The sequence below is a fragment of the Stenella coeruleoalba genome (assembly GCF_951394435.1).
Source record: "Stenella coeruleoalba genome assembly, chromosome: 6".
NCBI classification, from domain to species: Eukaryota; Metazoa; Chordata; class Mammalia; order Artiodactyla; family Delphinidae; genus Stenella; species Stenella coeruleoalba.
The window spans coordinates 117,032,222-117,047,591 of NC_137151.1; the positions used below are offsets into that span (position 1 = coordinate 117,032,222).

General features: G+C 38.6%; 1 protein-coding gene across 1 annotated transcript; it reads right to left on the minus strand.

Annotated features, from left to right (window-relative positions):
* Positions 1–7,301: 7,301 nt before the first annotated feature.
* LOC307187848 (thiamine transporter 2-like) lies at positions 7,302–15,122 on the minus strand (the record flags this gene model as incomplete). The annotated part of the gene is made up of 5 exons (XM_079924371.1): positions 7,302–7,460; positions 8,482–8,623; positions 9,921–10,113; positions 11,671–12,484; positions 14,973–15,122. The coding sequence occupies 5 exons, from the start codon at positions 15,120–15,122 to the stop codon at positions 7,302–7,304; spliced, it is 1,458 nt and encodes a 485-aa protein (XP_079780497.1).
* Positions 15,123–15,370: the final 248 nt, after the last annotated feature.

A 15,370-nucleotide genomic window follows, 5' to 3' on the forward strand; every position in this document is an offset into this window, starting at 1 on the left:
TCAAATAGTGTTTTTCCTATTTTTTCCTCTAAAAGTTTTGTAGTGTCTGGTCTTACATTTAAGTCTTAATCCACTTGGAGTTTATTTTTGTGTATGGTGTTAGGGAGTGTTCTAAATTCATACTTTTACAAGTAGCTGTCCAGTTTTCCCAGCACCACTTATTGAAGAAGCTGTCTTTTCTCCATTGTATGTTCTTGCCTCCTTTGTTATAAATTAGGTGCCAATATGTGTGTGGGTTTATCTCTGGGCTTTCTATCCTGTACCATTGGTCTATATTTCTGTTTTTGTGCCAGTACCATACTGTCTTGATAATGGTAACTTTGTGGTATAGTTCAAAGTCAGGGAGCGTGATTCCTCCAACTCCGTTTTTCTTTCTCAAGATTGCTTTGGCTATTCGGGATCTTTTGTGTTTCCATACAAATTGTAAGATTTTTTATTTCTAATTCTGTGAAGAATGCCATTGGTAGTTTGATAGGGATTGCATTGAATCTGTAGATTGCTTTGGATACTATAGTCATTTTCACAATGTTGATTCTTCCAATCCAGGAGCATGGTATATTTCTCCATCTGTTTATGTCATCTTTGATTTCTTTCATCAGTGTTTTATAGTTTTCTGAGTACAAGTCTTTCACATCCTTAGGCAGGTTTATTCCTAGGTATCTTATTCTTTTTGTTACAGTGGTAAATGGGAGTGTTTCCTTAATTTCTCTTTCTGATTTTTTGTTGTTGGTGTATAGGAATGCCAGAGGTTTCTGTGCATTAATTTTGTATTCTGCAACCTTACCAAATTCATTGATTAGTTCTAGTAGCTTTCTGGTGGTATCTTTAGGATTTTCTATGTATAGTATCATGTCATCACCAAACAGTGACAGTTTTACTTCTCTTCCAATTTGTATTCCTTTATTTCTTTTTCTTCTCTGATTGCTGTGGGCTAGGACTTCCAAAACTATGTTGAATAAGAGTGGCGAGAGTGGACACCTTTGTCTTGTTCCTGATCTTAGTGGAAATGCTTTCAGTTTTTCACCATTGAGTATGATGCTTGCTGTAGGTTTGTCATATATGGCCTTTATTATGTTGAGGTAGGTTCCCTCTATGCCAATTTTCTGGAGAGTTTTTGTCATAAATAGGTGTTGTACTTTGTCAAGAGCTTTTTCTGCATCTACTGACATGATCATATGGTTTTTATTCCTTAATTTGTTAATGTGCTGTATCACTTTGATTGATTTGCATATACTGAAGAATCCTTGCATCCCTGGGATAAATCCCACTTGATCATAGTGTATGATCCTTTCAAAGTGCTGTTGGATTCTGTTTGCTAGTATTTTGTTCAGGATTTTTGCAACTATTTTCATCAGTGGTATTGGTCTATAATTTTCTTTTTTTTGTGATACCTTTTTCTGGTTTTGGTATCAGGATGATGGGGGCTTCATAGAATGAATTTGGGAGTGTTTCTCCCTCTGCAATTTTTTGGAAGAGTTTGATAAGGATCGGTGTTAGCTCTTCTCTAAATATTTGATAGAATTTGCCTGTGAAGCCATCTGGTCATGGACTTTTGTTTGTTGGAAGAGTTTTAATTATGGTTTCAATTTCATTACTTGTGATAGGTTTGTTTATATTTTCTAATTCTTCCTGGTCCAGTCTTGGAAAATTGTTCCTTTCCAAGAATTTGTCCATTTCTTTGTGCTTGTCCATTTTCCTGGCATATAGTTTGCAGTAGTCTCTTATAATCCTTTGTATTTCTGCAGTGTCAGCTGTGATTTCTCCTTTTTCATTTCTAATTTTATTTTATTATTTTTTTGTGGTACACGGGCCTCTCACTGCTGTGGTCTCTCCCGTTGCAGAGCACAGGCTCCGGATGCGCAGGCTCAGTGGCCATGGCTCACGGGCCCAGCCGCTCCTCGGCAGGTGGGATCCTCCTGGACCGGGGCACGAACCCGTGTCCCCTGCATTGGCAGGTGGACTCTCAGCCACTGCGCCACCAGTGAAGCCCCTCTAATTTTATTGATTTTTGTCCTCTCCCTTTTTTTCTTGATGAGTCTGGCTAAGGGTTTATCAATTTTGTTTATCTTCTCCAAGAACCAGCTTTTAGTTTTATTGATCTTTGTTAGTGTTTTCTTCATTTCTGTTTCATTTATTTCTGATCTGATCTTTATGATTTCTTTCCTTCTACTGACTTCGGGTTTTCTTTGTTCTTCTTTCTCTAGTGGTTTTAAGTGCAGGGTTAGAGTGTTTATTTGAGATTTTTCTTGTTTCTTGAGGTGAGATTGACTTGCTATAAACTTCCCTCTTAGAACTGCTTTTGCTGCATCCCATAGGCTTTGGTTCGTCATGTTTTCATTGTCATTTGTTTCTATGTATTTTTCAGTTTCTTCTTCAATTTCCTCAGTGATCTCTTGGTTATTTAGTAGTGCACTGTTTAGCCTCCATGTCTTTGTGTTTTTTACAATTTTTTTTCCTGTAATTGATTTCCAATCTCATAGTGTTGTAGTCAGAAAAGATGTTTGATACAATTTCAATTTTCTTAAATTTCTGAGGCTTGATTTTTGACCCAAGATGTGATCTATCCTGAAGAATGTTCCATGTGCACTTGAGAAGAAAGTGTATTCTGCCACTTTGGGGTAGAATGTTCTATAAATATCAATTAGATCTATCTCGTCTATTGTGTCATTTAAAGATTGTGTTTCCTTATTTATCTTCTGTTTGGATGATCTGTCCATTGGTGTATGTGGGGTGTTAAAGTCCCCTTCTATTATTGTGTTACTGTTGATTTCTCCTTTCATGGTTGTTAGCATTTGCCTTATGTATTGAGGTGCTCCTATGTTGGGTGCATAAACATTTATAATTTTTATATCTTCTTCTTGGATTTATCCTTTGATCATTATGTAGTGTCCCTCCTTGGATTTTTCAGAGCTTCCACTGAAAAATCAGCTGATAACCTTATGGGGATTCCTTTGTATGTTATTTTTTGTTTTCCCTTGCTGCTTTTAATATTTTTTCTTTGAATTTAATTTTTGTTAGTTTGATTAATATGTGTCTTGGTGTGTTTTTCTTAGGGTTTATCCTGTATGGGACTCTCTCTGCTTCCTGGACTTGGGTGACTATTTCCGTTCCCATGTTAGGGAAGTTTTCAACTACAATCTCTTCAGGTATTTTCTCAGACCCTTTCTTTTTCTCTTCTTCTTCTGGGACCCCTATAATTTGAATGTTCGTGTGTTTAGTGTTGTCCCAGAGGTTTCTGAGATTGTCTTCAATTCTTTTCATTCTTTTATCTTTATTCTGTTCCTGGGCAGCTATTTACACCATTCTGTCTTCCAGCTCACTTATTCATTCTTCTGCCTCAGTTATTCTGTTACTGATTCCTTCTAGTGTATTTTTCATTTCAGTTATTGTGTTGTTCATCTGTTTGTTCTTTAGTTCTTCTAGATATTTGTTAAACATTTCTTGTATTTTCTCAATCTGTGCTTCCATTCTATTTCTGAGATTCTGGATCATATTTATTATCATTACTCTGAATTCTTTTTTAGGTAGATTGCCTATTTCCTCTTCATTTATTTGGTCTTGTAGGCTTTTACCTTGCTCCTTCATCTGTTACATATTTTTTTGCTGTCTCTCTCTCTTTTTTTTTTTTTATGAGTAGGATTATATTCCTGTTTTACTGGTTGTTTGGCCTGAGGCTTCCAACACTGGAGTTTGTAGGCTATTGGGTAGAGCTGGGTCTTGGTGCTGAGATGAGGACCTCTGTGAGACCTCACCCCAATGAATATTCCCTGGGGTCTGAGGTTCTCTATTAGTCCAGTGGTTTGGACTTGAGCTCCCACTGCAGGAGCTTCTGCCTGACCCCGGGCTTGTGAACCAAGATCTTGCAAGCCATGTGGGGTGGCAAAAAAAAAAAAAAAAAGAAAAAGAAAAAAGAAAGAATAACAAAATAAAAAATAAAATTAGACTATGAAACTAACAGATATGTTAGAAAGAATGTAAAAATAAAAATATATATGAATCAACAACCAGAAGGTACATCAGTACCACAATAGTCAAAAAGAGAAGGAGGGAAGAGAAAAGAAAAATGGTGGGGGGAAGGCCTTGGCTGTGGAAGGCAGGGACTAAGCAAGGGTGAGGTTTGGGTGGTGGGCAGGAACAATGCTCAGGACCCACAGGGCTGGAAAAGGCCCTGGGGGCTGTGGGGGTTGGGGCTTAGGCTCAAAGAACAGAAGGGATCCAGGTGTGCCCACCCAGGGGACCTCACCTGGGAGCCCAGCAGGCTTCCTGGGCTTGAGAGGGCAGGGCAAATACCCTCCTCTCCTCTCCTGCTCCTCCAGTTTGGGGTCTTGAGGGTCCCTCCCACCTGCCTCTCCTGATCTCCCCAGCCTCCCTCCTATGACCCCAGGACCCACGTGACCTGGAAGGGGCTTTGGATTGCAGGGGACTGGCCTGGGAGCTCAGCAGACTCCCCAGGCCTGAGTGGGCAGGGCAATTGTCCTCTGCTCCTCTCCCACTCGTCCCAGAGGGCCCTTCCCACCTGCCTCTCCTGTTCTCCCCTTGGCCTCCCTCCTATGCCCCCAGGACCCAGGTGGCCTAAATGGGGCTTTGGAGTGGTGGGGAACCGGCTTGGAGCTCAGCAGGCTCCCCAGCCCGAGTGGGCCAGGTGATCACCCTCTGCTCCTCTCCCACTCTTCCTGGAGAGTCCCTGCCACCTGCCTCTCCTGATCTCCCCCACCTCAGGGGCACCGATCCTGTCTGGCCTCCACTTCTCCTCCCCCCTCTGTCCCGCTATGTCCTACCAGTTCAGTGTGGGATTCCTCCCGTCTCTTTGGATGTCAGAGTCCCCCACCAGCAGCCGGCAGGCACCCTAGCTGTGGGGAGATGCTAATTCCACGTCTTCCCACATTGGCATCTTGAATCCATCTTCTTCATTGTAGTTTTTGTACACATTTCTCTTATGAGCATTTTTTCACATGTCTGAGCCCTTTCTCTGAATTCCCCGTTCACATCCTTTGCCCATCTTTTCATCAGGGTTTTGACCTTTTTTCTTATCAATTTGTATTTGTTCTATATAAATTAGGGATGAGTTGCAGTATTTCTTCCAGATTATCACTTGTCTTTTGGCTTTGCTTATATTACTTTTTCTTCCATGTGTAAGTTTAGTTTTATGCTGTCAATTCACTTTTTTATGACTTCTAGGTTTTCTGTTACTTTAGACAGGTTTGAAGTTATAATTTTTGCATGTTTCCTCCTGGTACTTTTGTAGTTTCATTTTTCACATCTGCATATTGATACACATCACACACTGATGGTTATTCTAGCACTCTTGGGTCCAACTTAATTTTTCCTTTGAAAAAAATTGTTCCAATCTTATTAAATATTCCATCTTTTCCTTCTTGTATGAAATGCTATCTTTATCATAGTCTAAAATCCCATATGAATTAGGGACTATTTCAGAACTTCCTACTCTGTTGCATTGGACTGTCTCTTCATGCTGATTATGTTACTGTAATTAAGCATTTAGAGTAGGATTTTATTCCTTGCAAATAATTTAATCTCATTTTTCCACTTAAAAAACATTTTCCTCATTATTCTTTGTTAATTTCCAAATAAAGTTAGGATCACCTTTACTAGTTAAAAAAATATATTTTTTCTCTGGGATAGGATTTAACATATAAATTTATTTAAGAAGCCTGATGTCTTTATATATTTTTTTCTTCCTAACCAAGAACAAGGTAGGCTTTTCCATATGTTTAGGTGTTATTTCATAATCTCCAAAAGTGTTTTCAGGCACATTTATATATGTCTTACACATTTATTAACTGAGTAAATAGATTAAATGTAATCTTAGGTATTTTATTTTTATTCTATTATAAATGTGGTCTTTTACTCCCATATATCTTCTAAATGGTTGTTGTATCATGAAAACTTTTGATTTCTATTTACTTACTTTCTATATTACTAACTCAGTTTTTAGTTGAGATCCTTGGGTGCATACTTGTAGCCTCTGGAATTGTGATGGTTTTGCCTCTTCCTTTCCAACTTTTGATTTTTCTTTTTTTTTTTTTCTTGTCTAACTGTGTTGGCTAATATCTTCAGGACAATAACCAAGAGGGATAACAGTGGTCATTCTTTTCTTGCTTTTGATGTAATTAGTTATTAGTTTTCTCCACTGTATTGGCTTTTGGACTGAATTTTAATTTTTTGTCCAGAGATTGAATTTTGAGATTTGGAGAAAAGTCTATTTGAAACACAAATCTTGAATCAGCATTCATTATTCCCAGTGGCAGAATGTTCAATGAAATTTTTGTTGAAGTTTCAAATGACAGATAAACTCAGCCAATTTTCAGCACAATTCACCAAAAAATCAGAAAGGCTCTTTAATATTTTTGCACCAATTAATTTTATTTAGCACAATCTGTGTCATCTAAAAATTAGGTGTTTCCCCCCCCATCAGTGTTTCCTTATTTATGAATACTTCTAGAAATCCCTGAAAATTTCTACTTAAGTTTTTCTGTTTTAGGCAGACATCACACTGACACGACATTAAAACATTTGTCTGGGGTCATGATAGAAGAAAGCTCATTGTCTCTCCTGGGGCCACTGGGAATTGGCATGAATGTCATTCTGTGGCCACACAGGAGTGTCTGGAGTTATTCCTGAGGTAGAGTTTCAACAACAAAGCTCAGAAGAGCACAAAGTGAGGAGTAATGATTAAAAAATTAAGTGGTGATATTATCAAGTAATAGCTTGTGAATAATACTGTGTTATCAGGGGAGAAAAGGATTCCTTAGAAATGGGACCAAGCCCTATAATTCTCTCAAGGAACTGTAAGTTTTAAAGAAATATACTTAATGGAAGAAGAAGGACAATGGCTCATGTGACAAAAAATATCCAATGTGTTGCCTGTTTTGGGTAAAATAAAACAAATATCTAAGCCAAGCAAGAGGGTCACTTCAGTTAGTATTTCTGCTCACAAATGAGGAATATCAAACTCTAGGATGGTTGGAGTTTTCTCATGGTTTGTTTCCATGCCACTTGCACATCCTTGCAAGCAATCAAAACCAGAATTTTCCAGTCATTGTTATTCACTGGGGTTCCCCAACATAGGCTGTTTAATTGAGATGGTATACCTGAACAGCTGCAACCAGTTCAGCTAGGTACATAGATATCTGGTCCAAAGCTGAACTTTCCTGGCTTTGAAAAGGTTCACTGGAATCCAGACTTGTGAAGTGTGTCAATTTATGGCACTCCGTGACTTTGTGACCAGCAGAGTCTTGCTCAGAGGCTGTAGTGGTTGACAGAGGTTAGAGCCTTGTTCATTAGTTGTTCTTTGGTTCTTCTGGGTGTGGCCCATATGGATTCTGACTTGTAGCAGAGCTCTGCACTGTCTTTCGGCATTTGGTTGAGTAGATAATGAATATGCTTCGCATTAGGAAAATGCCAGCAATGACTGCAAAGTAACTCCCATAAACTAAAAACTAGAGAAAAACAGAGTTAGACACACATGAAATATGACTATCTATATTATTGATAATACATAGTGATGCTGTTGATTTACTTGGATGATGGGGTAACCGAGAATCAGGATCTTAATATGGATTTTTTAGATGTGCACAATACTCTCTTTTCCCCTCTTAGAAGAACAAGGCATGAAAGGGTAAGCAATGCAGTAACTAAGAGTGTGGACTCTGGGGTCAGGGTTGCTTGGATTCAAATTCTAGCACATGCCACCAATAGTGAAAGAAACGCTAAATCCCACTGATTTACGTGTCTATGTTTGGAGGATAGTGCAATGCTATATGTAATGTCTCCAGGAATGAGTTTTCGACACTGAGGTTACTTTTTACTTGCCTTATCCCCTTTTTTTCAGATCCACATGTAAAATGTGAAATTGGACTAATTTTAAGTCTCTCAGTACTCTGAGAGACTTAAAAGGGGGGTGAACTCTGTAGCCACGTACCCCTTCCCAGTTGCATCTTAGTATATTGTGGTACTGGACCACGGGGGAAGGAGGAGACATAAGGGGGACATGAAGGCAAGAGTGTTACCTGATAGGGTTTTAGGGACCAAAGGCAAATGCTAACCTATAGTGATTACTGCTCAAAACCTACTTGGTTTTACAGTTGATAGTTAAAGGCATGGCTAATTTTACTTTATTTTATTTAAGTTTTTTTTTTTTTTGATGTGGACCATTTTTAAAGTCTTTTTTGAATTTGTTACAATATTGCTTCTGTTTTATCTTTTGGGTTTTTGGCCGTGAGGCATGTGTGTTCTTATCTCCCTGACCGGGGATCAAACCTGCACCCCCTGCATTGGAAGGTGAAGTCTTAACCACTGGACTGCCAGGGAAGTCCTAAGGCATGGTTTATTTTAAAATTTGCCTAGCCAAGAAATTCAATACTGCCAGTGGTAAGGTTGAAAAAGCCCTCTGAGATGACCAGGTTATTCTACATCCCCCCCCAACTGCGTGAATAGGAAAATGGAAGTACTGCAGCTTACCTGAATGTGGACTGGCAGCCTCAATCCTCCCTGATCTACTACGATCACGGTTATAACGGTCTGAATCACCAGGGCGATGAAGGTGTTGATTCCAAACACCAGGGCGTAGCGTTCCACACTCAGATTAACTGCGATCTGAAACCTGTCATTCAACATAGAATAAGATTTTTAACGAGAACGTACATGGGATTCTTATCTTTAAAAGAAAATGAAGAGAAAGCAGTGTCTTGTTAACAGCACTTTTTGTCTAAATCTCCTCCAGTGTAGACAAACGGGCAGAACAAGGAAAAAATATATACTTAAAGTCTGAATTAAAATATACTTAAAGCAAATATGGCAAAATTCCTCCTATCCAATTTAATGGTTCCAGAAATTAAACCTAAATGTTCTTCCTTTGAGATGACCCATATTAAACTGAGGCCAGAATTGGAATTGGAATTGGAATCATCTTCCACTTCTGGTTTAAATCTCATAAGAAACCTATTTTTTATAATTATATAGATATTGAAATCTTATTACAAAGCACTTTTGAAAGACTGGCAGATATATGTTATTTATAGTTCTTCCTTGGAATGCAGGTAAAAGGCTTTGGATTCTGAATATTCTTAAAATGAAAAGAAACAATGTCATCTTACCTTAACAAAATATTCGCCTTAAAAAAAACTCAAGACACATGAGTTTGATACATTAAACAGATACCCTTTGGTGAAAAAAATGAACTTGCCTCAAGTTTCATCTCTTTCCTTTGTTTCATGATCTTTTCTCAGGGTCCACATTTCCGTGTTTTGTCAATTACTTATCAAGCATTTTTCACAGACTAAAACTCAAAACTTTATAAAGCTTTTGGCTCTACTTTCATGTGATTTGAAATTCAAATGTTTCTTATCTCTTTCGGTTAATACCAAAGCATATATCCTATAGTCAGCTTTCTCTGCACTTATATATAGAACCAAATGTTTTTAATCATTAAAAAAATGATCTCTGGGATTCATAGTTTCTTGTAATCTTTGCATCTACTTTTTTCAGTATCCACCTTGCTGAAAATATTTTGTTTCTTACAAAAGTATATACCTGGAATTACTCAAGCAACCAAGTGAAATCAGAGGTGTAATCTAAACTTAATCATTCAAAATCAAATTGCATTACACCGTGCAAATTGGCAAACTGTTTGAAATAAAAATCACAACCTGACCATGTATCATTGCCTTTGGTTTATGAACTTACAGAACTTGTTTCCCTTGCTGATTAATATTAGCAATATTCGGTGAGCAATTAAATGAAAAGATGGCTCAATTGTGCCTAATTTAATATGAAGTAGTCAACATTTAATATTGCAATTGATTAAAATCCTTCCAAAGTTCTCAAAAGAATTATAGGAATACAGAAAAGAGAATATGGTTTAGTTTTAGGACTGGGAAGAAATGCTTAGTAATACTTACACTGCTATGGTGATAAGAAGCATATAGCCGGTCTTGAATAACAAAAAGCCTGCATAGCATGCCCATATGCTGGTCGTGTAATGCATGAGAAATAGAGAGCCTGCATTGACAACTGAGAAGATGGCCAGAGCCAACTCTCCCAGAAGATCCCAGTTGACTTTCACATAACCCACTGCAAAGGCAGCCAGGGCCCCTAAAGAAGAAACATTAAGGAAGATCCAACATATTGACTTTGCCCATGGGAAACATCAACATGTTCTCTTAAGAACTCAGGTCTCAGGTAATTCTGAAAGATAAACATATTGCTTTCCCAATTCGTGAAAATAGTGTGATCCACCTAAATGCGGATTTATCCATGTCTCAAGCATGTTTTCCTTTGGCTACTCTCTTTAATTTCTATTCTTTCAGTCATTTAGTTGTCACACTTTTAATTAGCATCAACTACATGCCAAGCACTGTTCTATGCAGAGGGACTAGAAAGGTTCCTAACCACCCACAGAGTGGGGAGAAATGATACATAAACTCAGTCACTTAATACAACATGCTCAGGGCAGGGATAGATAAAGGTGAAACAACTGCTCTGGCAGTACACCTAGCCTGATCATATTTGCCTTTCTTTATTGTTTTTCTCAGTGATAGGTAACAGATACGTTGCATCAGGTAGTAAGTTTTAGTCTTTATTACTAATCTTTCTTAATTTTACTTCTAATCTCCATCTTAATGTCTTCAAGATCTGGCTTAATTTACTTGAGGTTTTGGGTGAACAATTTACAGAGTTTAAGAGATTGAATAATTGACAGTAATTAGAGTTAGTAATTATAGTTCTCTTTAACAAAGTGAGAGATATTTATGTTTCAAATTATTGAGATTTGATTAACTTTTCCACATGTGATCTAGGCAAGAACCACACTACAAAAGACATAAAGTTACTTTTCTTCCCAGAAATTGGAATGTAGGAGAGATAATTTCAGTGAACTAACTCTAGTACAGTCTTGGTTTCCAGGAGTTAAACTGAAATCTCCTAAAAGGGAGACAATAATAAAACAGACACCACATGAGGTTTCTGAAAATTTATGTAAAACAGGGTGTGGAAATCTCCTACTTCCTAGAAAAATACCTTCAAAGTCTTAGTTGAATTTCAGTTTCCATTAACCAGGATATAAATATTTATTGTAGAGGGAACTTCAAAGGCAGATTTTCCTCTGATATTAGAATCCTGACTCACATAACATCTTCCACTTCTGATTTAAATCTCATAAGAAAGCTAATTTTGAAAATTTGTGGTGTAGAGCCTGGAATTTCTTAAAGATGGGCACTAGCTAAATCAAATTCTTTATTAACAAAAACCCTTCCAGTGATAATTTGGAAGTCTTAAAAGTTCAGTTCATTTTCTAAAATAATAAAAACACCTTTTTTATACACAAGATGCCTATTTTCTTTTTGATATTAAGAACAATCCTGAAAGAACAGGGGGCATTATTAACACTTTTCTTGATGATGAAATGGAATCTTGGGAATCTGACTAGAATGTGATCACTTGGTGCTGACTTCCGAGCTCTTGAGTTACCAGTAACTGCAACACATTAAATAGAAATGTCCTGTCTCTCTTTTTGCCCCACTGCCTTCTATTCCTGGAAAAGATTAATATGCCTTCTGAACAGACCTAATTTACCACCATGGAGAATTTAGCAACTGGAGAAATGAACTTAGTGGGGGGTAGCCCATCAAAGGAAGATCAAAGTTTACTTACCGCCAAAGGTTGCAATAGCTTCTACTGCTCCATTATATATTATGGAACTCTGGCCTGATGCCTTGTAATCCCACAGGACTTGAACATAGTTCAAAACCTGGTTAAAACCTGCTGTGGAAAAAGACGACCATAGGGACCAGTAAAAAAGATGTTTTGAGGAATAACACTCCTTCAAATCTTGTAACCACTGCACAAAAACTCTCAAAACTACACTTTCTGGCTTTGGGCTGCTCCAATGGCCATCATATGGGTTCCCTGAAACAGTGACTACTTCTTGTCCACCTGGTTCATGATCCTTTTGAGGTTCCTCTAAGACAGCATCCTTTCCTGGTGGCTTTGGAGGACCTTCTTTGCTGGGTTTTGCATGAAAAAACATGCTCTTCTTAGGCATTGGTAGGAAAAGTGAGAAAAGGAAGGCCATGGAGACAGAGGCCAAGGATATGACGTTGAGGTAAAAGTACGATAGGTTGGCCAGGGATACCAAGAGTTGGGCCAGCACTGAGGCCGCCGTGTAGGCCACCAGTGTGGCACTCCTGCAGTAGCCACTCACTTTCTGATAATGCTCTGGGCTGACCACGCTGTAAATGTAGGCATAGTAGGCCACCTCGGTGGCAGTGACCATCCCATAGAAGAACTCTACGACCTGCATGGTCTTCACTCCTTGGCCAAACAAGAGCAGCAGCCAGGTAATGATGAAGCTGATCCCTTGTAGGTTGATGACTGGCTTGTAGCGGACGTAATCGGTGAGGATAAACACTGGGAACAGCAGCACCAGATATGAGTATGTCCACACGGGGAAGATCTCATTTGTGATCTGCAGAGTTGAAAAATGGATCCTGTGACCATGAAGCACCAGGAAGTGAGGAGGGTTACCTTTCTTAAATTCGTGCATTACTAAGGTACATGTCGCTTGCCCGATACAAAAGTCTGCATCCAATCAAATAGGGTATTCTTCGTATTATGAGAAAGCACAATAGAAAACTGATTTTCAAGGAACCCAGTAGGAAAGGAGAGCTCCCCCCACCCCACCAAAAAACCCACTTCATATACTTACATGCATCTCGGTAGAAGAATATATTGGCTTAATGTGCAATCTGAGCTATATTAAATTTATAATAGTATGTACACTAGAGCCCAGGCATACCTCATTTTATTGTGTTTTGCTTTATTGTGCTTTGCAGATATCGTGTTTTGTTTTGTTTTGTTTTTCACAGATTAAAGGTCTGTGGAAACCTGCATTGAGCAAGTCTATTGACACCATTTTTCCAATAGCATTTGCTCACTTCATGTCTTTGTCACATTTTGGTAATTCTTACAATATTTCAAGCTTTTTCATTATTATTATATTTGTTATGGTGATCTATGATCAATAATCTTTGATGTTACTATTGTAATTGTTTTGGCGTTCTTTTAGCAATAAAATATTTTTCAATTAAGGTACTTTTTTTAGACATAATGCTATTGCACACTTAATAGACTATAGTATAGTGAAAACATAACTTTTTTTTTTTTTTGCGGTACACGGGCCTCTCACCGCTGTGGCCTCTCCCGTTGCGGAGCACAGGCTCTGGACGCACAGGCTCAGCGGCCAATGCTCACAGGCCCAGCCGCTCCGCGGCATGTGGGATCTTCCCCGACCGGGGCACGAACCCGTGTCCCCTGCATCGGCAGGCGGACTCTCAACCACTGCGCCACCAGGGAAGCCCCATAACTGTTTTATGCACTGGGAAATTAAAAAAAAATTTGTGTGATTGCTTTATTGCAATGTTCACTTTATTGCAGTGGTCTGGAACCAAACCTGCAATATCTCTGAGGTGTGCCTGTAAACTAGTTAAAAATTGTTCAACAGACACTTGTGGGTTTTTCAGGCTATTAAAAAATACTATTCTCTTCTTGTTCAGAGATAACAACACTAGATAAAGCAGCTACAGTGTTAGAATAATCCAGCAACCTTTACCTTTATGTGATTCATCATTACAGCAAAAATCTCAGCCTTGCAAGTCTGGATGAACACCCAGATGAAGACAGCACAGGGTAAATCATCTTGCAGAATTATGGTGTGGGAACAAGCAATGCATTTCATCTCCTTCCTGGCCAAATTTGCTGGGCTCCCAACCCCGTTTGCCTCCAATTCTACTGATTTGTCTCTGCTCACTCAATTCTGGCCTCACTTTAATATGAGTCATCTCATGGATTTAGTCAGAAATGCACGGCACCTCAAGGTTCATTCACAGAAAGGACTGAAGAAGTTGTTGATCTTTGGGGCGTGATGGGTACAGGTGCAGGTCAGCTGCATTAGACTTTGTTCTGTGCCCCCTGCTTTCTCCAGCAACCTCAGTGGTTCCTGTTTCAATGACAGGGGAATGTTCAGTGATTTGAAAGGCTAATGTAACCAGGCTGCGCCTTTGAGGTCCAGCTGGTCCATAGTGGTCAAGGAAGCAGACCCCTGGGGCTCACTGGTTGATTCTGGATGTCTATCTGTTGTTTGCTTTGTCTTAATAGTGACATGCTTCCATCTGGGAAACTTCGAAACAGAGTTGCCCCTAAGTGATTTTACAATACAATAGAATGAGCTTGCCCTTCCGTCCATATTACCTTATCACCAAATAAAGCAGCATCAGTGAGCCTTTCAGGTGAAGCCACACACTCTACAGTGTTTTCTTAGCTATGGCTGGAGACTATAAAACCAGCCCAGGGTAATTCTCTGACTAGGTCAGTGCACTTTCTTGTTGCACTTGTCATAAAAAAAAAAAAAAAAAAAAAAAAAAAAAAAAAGAGGTGGATCCTTTGAGTAAGAGAATTGGGACTTCTGGGGAAGATAAAGCTGTTAATGTCTCACCTGCTGATAAATAGTTTTTCAAAATGGAGTTAGTGTCCTAAAGAAATGCTACAATTTTTAAACAGATTCTGCTTATACCCCAGCAGGCTAAAAGTTTATTAGGACTAGATCCTGTGCCTGGCATCATTGATTTTATTTTAGGATTAGTATAATAGAATTAGGATTAGTATAATAGAATCAATGAAGACTTGACATGTTCCCATGCATTAAGCCTAATGTTAGAAGTCTACAAAAGTGAAAATATTTGTTACACATGCAATGTGTTTTGGTTTCCCATTTTTGCAAGTGTGAGGAGGAAAGAGTAGTTTGAACAGTTCTATAAAATAACACATACTATGAAGATGGGATTCATTGAGGTCAGTGTGTTAATCTTATTTCCAGTTGAATGAAAACATCACTCTAGGTCCTTGTTTGAGTCCTGTAAGATTAAACCACATCAAGATATGTATGTATATTAACTCACCTCTTCACTGGTCAGGTTTTTATCTGGCCCAGATAAATACAGCATAAAGAAGGGTTCTGAGGGTCTCATCGTGGAGAAGAATCCAAACAGGCAGAGGATCACAGTGGGATAAATCCAGGAATGGCTCGCTGAAGTTTGGAAACAACTCATGGCTGATCAAATGGAAACAAAACAAAAATTAACTGATGTTTATTTTTTCTGGCATCCTGGATGTCATGAAAAGCTCATTTCTAAATGTTTAATGAAAGGACAAAGTTTCATCCATCTGAAGCTGACCTGAAAAGGTGAGTGATGAATAACTGCTTTCAAATATTCCTTAGGAGAATCGGTCAACCCTCCTTTGCCAACAAACTTCTTACTCATTATTGCTGCGGGAAGAGTCTCACTTCTTTAGTGCT